Source organism: Benincasa hispida, chromosome 12 (genome assembly GCF_027475165.1).
Source record: "Benincasa hispida cultivar pf3 chromosome 12, pf3_genome.v1.1, whole genome shotgun sequence".
NCBI classification, from domain to species: Eukaryota; Viridiplantae; Streptophyta; class Magnoliopsida; order Cucurbitales; family Cucurbitaceae; genus Benincasa; species Benincasa hispida.
This window is the reverse complement of record NC_143489.1, coordinates 12,931,721-12,937,719: the sequence shown is the minus strand read 5'-3', so window position 1 is coordinate 12,937,719 and position 5,999 is coordinate 12,931,721. Positions and strand designations below refer to the sequence as shown.

The 5,999-nt window shown below is 37.3% G+C and overlaps 1 protein-coding gene across 1 annotated transcript; it reads left to right on the top strand.

Annotated features, from left to right (window-relative positions):
* Nucleotides 1-318: 318 nt before the first annotated feature.
* On the top strand, nucleotides 319-768 carry LOC150031777 (uncharacterized). Its single transcript, XM_090308278.1, has one exon. It carries the CDS (start codon nucleotides 319-321, stop codon nucleotides 766-768), a length of 450 nt encoding a protein of 149 aa, XP_090164404.1.
* Nucleotides 769-5,999: the final 5,231 nt, after the last annotated feature.

The following is a 5,999-nucleotide window of genomic DNA, read 5'->3' as shown; positions in this document are numbered from 1 at the left end:
TCGCTCACGCCGATCCCTCAGGACAATACACTATTTGGGATTTATTACTTCGATTGCGTACGCTTGCGCATCGCATCAATTTTTGGCACCGCTACCGGGGACTGGCACAAAATTTTTTTTCCCAAACTTAATATTACTAAGACTAAGTTGATCCTAATTTGGGCATTTTTGTTGTTGTTGTTTTTTTTTTTTTTTTTGTAGTGGTTGGAGAATCCTTGTATATGAAGAAGTCAACAGGCTAAACTTTTTCCGTTTGATCCTAAACTTGAATGGACTTTAAGAAAGGCAAGAAGGAACCAGAGAGTTGATTTCGACACCATGGGAGATCTAGGGGGAGCTGTGAGAACCATCAGAGACTATTTTGAACCAACTGTTCCCACGACCCAGACAGGCATAGCCGAGGCCCCAATCAATGCCAATAATTTTGAGCTAAAACCTTGTCTAATTCATATGGCACGAGACCTCACATTCAGAGGAACTCTACATGAAGATCCACACAAGCATATCTACTCTTTCCTGGAAATTAGCAGAAGGGTAAAAATAAATGGAGTATCTTCTGATGCCATCAGTCTGAGATTGTTTCCTTTTTATGTGCAAGACAAGGCTAAAGACTGGCTGGAGTCACTTGCAATTGGAAGCATAACCACATGGAATGAGTTGGCCCAAGCTTTTCTAAATAAATTTTTCCCTCCTGCAAAGATGAGCATATTGAGAACAGAAATTGGCACATTCAGACAAAGAGAGGACAAGCATTTATTCAAATCATAGGAACGCTATGAGGAGTTTCTGCGGAAGTGTCCCTAGCATGGGTATCCTGACTGGTTACAGATGCAGTTGATGTACAATGGGTTGACTAGTACAACGAAATCTATCTTAGATGCTGCTGCAAGTGGCTCAATCTTTGCAAAAACTGTTGGCCCTAAGAACAATCTCCATCTAGAGTGGCTGGTGTCTATGAACTCAATGAGGTAAACGCTTTAAAGGCACAGTGTGCCACTTTAATTAACGGCATTAGTCTCTTGTCTACGGTACCCAACCATCGATTGCATCGATGGCGGCTTGTAATGCACTCACTTCATGGGAGGTACCTAAATCTGAGCAGGAAAATTATGTGCGCCAAGCTAATCACTTTCAAGGAACCCATTAAAATGCCTATCAGATTAACCTACACACTCATTATCACCCAGGTTTGCGAAATCACGAAAATTTTTCATACGATAATAATAAGAATGTTTTGCAGGCACCTCCAGATTTTTCTAAAAAGAAACCATTTGTGGAGGCTTTGCTTGGGGATTTCATAAAAGAATCCAAGAGTATAACCAACTTCCTGGTGAGCACAGTAACGAGTCATGGGAAAGCTATCCAGAACCTTGAGGTTCAGGTTAGCTAGATAGCTGCTACTTTGAGGTTCAGGTTTGCTAGATAGCTGCTACATTGAATACAATGAACAAAGGAGCTTTCCCTAGCTGTACAGAGAAAACCCCAAGGGAAGAGTGCAATTCAATAATGTTGAGAAGTGGGAAAAATGTGGTGCATCTTTTGACAGACCAGATAGAGGAATAGGTAGTATTGAGTCCACCACCTGATAAAGTAATTCAAAGAAAAGCGGGTGATATTTCAGTATCATCCAATTTAGGGAGTAATTTTAGACCTTCTCCTACTGTATTGAATGAAATTCCTTATCCCCAGCATTTTCAGAAAAAGAAAGTAAATTATCAGTTTGTTATGTTTTTGGATATCTTTAAAAAATTTCACATTAACATTCCTTTTGCAGATGCGTTGGAACAAATGCCAAACTAAGTGAAGTTCATGAAGGAGATGTTGTCTTCAAAGAAGAAATTTGAAAGGTATGAGATAGTGAACTTGAATGAGGAATGTACCGCCATATTACAGAAGAAGCTACTGCAAAAATTGAAGGATCCTGGGAGTTTCACGATTCCTTGCACTATAGGGAATCTGACGGTAAATAAAGCCTTATATGACTTAGGAGCCTCAATTAATCTAATGCCTTTATCTTTGTACAGGAAATTGGACATAGGAGTGGTGCAGCCGACAACGATATCATTGTAGTACCCTCGTGGTGTAGTAGAGGATGTTCTGGTTAAGGTCAGCGATTTCATATTCCCAATGGATTTTGTAGTCCTAAACATGGAAAAATATGCTGAATTCCTGTTATCCTTAGAAAACCATTCCTAGCCACTATAGAGCATTGATTGATGTTTACGATGGCAAGCTTACACTTCGGGTAAATGATGAAGAGGTAAAGTTCAACATTTTTCATTCTTTCAAGCCCAATGAACCTGTAAGTTTGTGCCAAGAGATCAAGTACATAGATGGGAAAAATCCTGAACAATCTTGTGGTAAAGAAAAAGGCAACGAAAAGGTAAGTTCTCTTGAACAAACTCCTGAGAAAGGTATAGTAAATTTTCTGGATTATATTCGTAAGAGAGATATTGAAGTTATGGATGAAGGGAGAGAATATTATGCTTTTTCTGATAACTGTTCTTAAATTAATTTTTTATGTGAATGCCAGTGTGAGAGAAAGTTTTATATTTCAAGTGTTTTTGTGAACAGAATGATGAAACCACTCAGAAAGTCGTCTGAATTGGAGACTTGGTCTAGCTAAAGACATTAAACTAAGCGCTTCTTGGGAGGCAACCAAGTGTTCTAGTTTTATTTCAGTTTTTTTTATTAGTCTGTTTGTTTTTAAGATAGAGAGCCACCTTCTGATTGTTTTGTTTTGATCTTTAGGTTGGATTTGAGGCTCAAGTGTTTTCAAGTACCAGTTTGCCATCATGATTCATGGATCCTCACTCATTACCCAGGCTTGCATCACTCATCTATTGTATGATTATTCTAGATGTTATAAATTAGGGACAATGCATCATTTTAAGTTTGGGGGTGGGGGGTACGTACTTTGTGCTTGAGTCTTGTGTTGATATGCATGATGTTTTGAGTTGAATGTTTTATACATGTTTTTGGAGAAAATTTGAGGAAAAATTGAAAATTTGAAAAAGAGTTGATTTTGGGTTAGGAAGAACGCTGACTTTGGTTGCTTTCTTTTACTATGATGGTTAATGAGTCACGCATGATGTATGCCATACTTTGAAGTAGAAATTGGATAACATACTCCTTTCTTGAGTGTTCTTTGTTTTGAATCCCCCTTTGTATCCTTTGTACCTTGATCACGAACCACTTTAATTTAGAACCTCTAATTGAACAAAGCTTTAATTTAAGTCAATTTGATTGTCACCTCGAAAGGCCCCACTGTTAGAAAGTGTCTTGCATGATGGTTTGTAATGTTAGACTAAGAGGAAAGAAAAGAATATTATTATTGCCCTATAAAAAAAATAAGTAAAGTGTACACTCATATGCTTGAAATAAATATCGTTCTCTTAATTAAACTTGTAATATGTATGCATGGATGGGGGTAAAAAGAGTTGCCTTTGTTGTGATCAGTTAAGACACCTGGGAATTGACTAGATATGGTTCCCTACAGTGAATGTGTGAAAGCTAGTGCCCCTAGTTAAAATGATGCAAGTTGGGATCCCGTTAAAATGAGTATTGCAGGCATTTTAGTGGACATATTACTTCCCTATGTGTGGTGATGCCTACTGATTGCTGCTTGAGCTAGATTTAGGGGAAAATTGATGAAGCTTAATTAAATCTTATGTTAGATGTTGAGTTGTGAATTAAAGGAGGAGTCACACACACATAGAGGATAAAAAGTTTTGGCTTTAAAAACTCTCAATGATAAGGATGCGTATGAGTTTTTCTATAGATGAGTGGTGTATGTTGAGAAGCTGATGAAACCGGAATAAGAGAATGCATGCCTAGAACCTTTTCATTTCAGTATTCATAATTCCTCCTACTTTGTGTTTCTTTCTTTCCTTTGCTCGGGACCAGCAAAGTTTTAAGTTTGGGTAGTGAAAAGCATCTAAAAAGTGCTTTTATTACCTTCAAATTTAGAGCTTCTATTGTTAGTTTTTGTTTGGTTTGATATGGTTTAATGAGTAATTTCAAGAAGCCAAACATCAGGAGCAGTTGTGCAAAAATGAGCAAATGGGTTGACTTTGGAATTAGGAAGAAATCAAGGACCTAAAATAAAGAAAAGAGGCAAGTTTTGAAAGCAATTTGGAGAAGCCAGTGTTGGCCGAGTGTTGCAACCCTGCTCATTTACGCTGCAGACCCGAGAGCAATTTGGAATAGGGCAGAGTTGTAATGCTCCTTGTACGTTGCAACGCTACGACTTCAACATGTGGCTGGCATGGCGCCAGCATTGCAACGCTGGTTTGCAGTGTTTCAACACTGCAAGCATATTATAAATAGCAGTGTTGCGCCGCCAGGAAAAAGGGAGAAGAGAGGCAGATCCGATTTTAAGCGATTTTAGTCCGTACAAGAGCCGATTACAGCAGTTCTGATCGTTTTTGGTGGAAGACTCGAGATTTTGGTTAAGAGTTGGTCCAAGATTGTTCTTGGATTCTTCTTGATGGGAAGATTGATCGTGATTGCGCTGTTTTGTTGAAGAACAACACGAGATTCATAGTGAGAGTCAAGGAGATCATGATTGGGATTCGAACCTATTGAAGGGAGATCATTTTTCTACGTTAATTTACTTTTTGCTTTAATGATGGATTGTTTGTGGAATTTTATTATCGGAATCATGTGTGCTAAACTCTATTATTCTAGGGTGTTTGGATTTTAGGGAATGTTACTTTGAATACTAAATTTACAGTTGATTGATTTTGCATGGATTTCTAAATTATTTGTGTTTAATGCTTTTGATTAACTGGCCATTAATTGAATGAACCTAAGTTAATTAGATGTCTCGAGAGAGATTTTAATTCGTTAAACCCAATAATTTAGATTGTTATTCGAAATTGCATGAGAATGAATTTAGAATAATAAGGGGCATGATTGAAGAATCTTAATGCTGTATCTATTCAAGCGATAGAAGAGGTTTGGGTCAATGGGTAGTTATTTGGAGGGTTTGAGCTCGAGAGAGGATTTCCTAATTTTAGAACTTCTAGCCTCAATCTATTAATTTCAATCAATTGCATGTCATATTCATTGTATTCCCTAAATGAAACAACACCCTTGAATCTTTTTGCTCTGGATTTGTTCTTGCATGTGTGATTGAGTTTTCATTAGTCATAGTTATATATAAAATTCATATTTTCGGTTACCTGAATAAAATTAACAAAGAATTGTGATAGCTAAGTTTAGGAAAATTTCGGTCATGACGGTCCCTAAGGATGATAGCTAATTTTAGGAAAATTTCAGTCACTTATCCCTCTAATGAACAATAGATTATAGTCCCACTATGAATAAACCTTCTCGAGCCAAGAGAGGGTGTGGCGCCACATTGTTCAAGACCCGAAATCAGCCCTTAAGGGAGCAATTTATCTACTTACCCCTGATTTAGGGAAGGAGTGAATTCCATCTTGTATAGTTGAGTTCCCAACTCCTCAATCAGATGAATCCCTAAAATGGTAGGCTTGTTGAGTCGGGGATCTGGCCACTCTAACCAATGCAAATCAAAGGACCGTCCTCATAGGAAGGAGTTCGCAACTCACTCAGGATTAAGATCATGTTATCTATTATCATCCTAGTGAAATGAGAGTCTCAATTATGAACGATGTTATATAACGAGACTAAACATTTTGTGGTCTGGTCTTATACAAACTTTTTTGTATAAAATATCCTCGCTCGCATGTCTAATACATGAATGATCAGGATCAGATCATTTGTAGCACTTTAAAACATTTGTAACACCTACAAAGTGGGTTATACTAGTAGTGTCACCAGGATAAGGTACCCAGCCTTATCCATATACTACAGACCATTTATGTTATCACTTAAACACGATCCACTTGAATGACTCCACATACATGTTTAAGTTACAATGATAACCATGGATCTTAGATTATTGGTTTGTGGTTAATGAAACTAAAATATTATATATTTCATAGACAATGTGAATAAAATATCGTATACTA

Excerpts from the sequence above, each read along its gene's own strand:
- LOC150031777 (XM_090308278.1), top strand. The coding sequence starts at position 319 with ATGGGAGATCTAGGGGGAGCTGTGAGAACCATCAGAGACTATTTTGAA.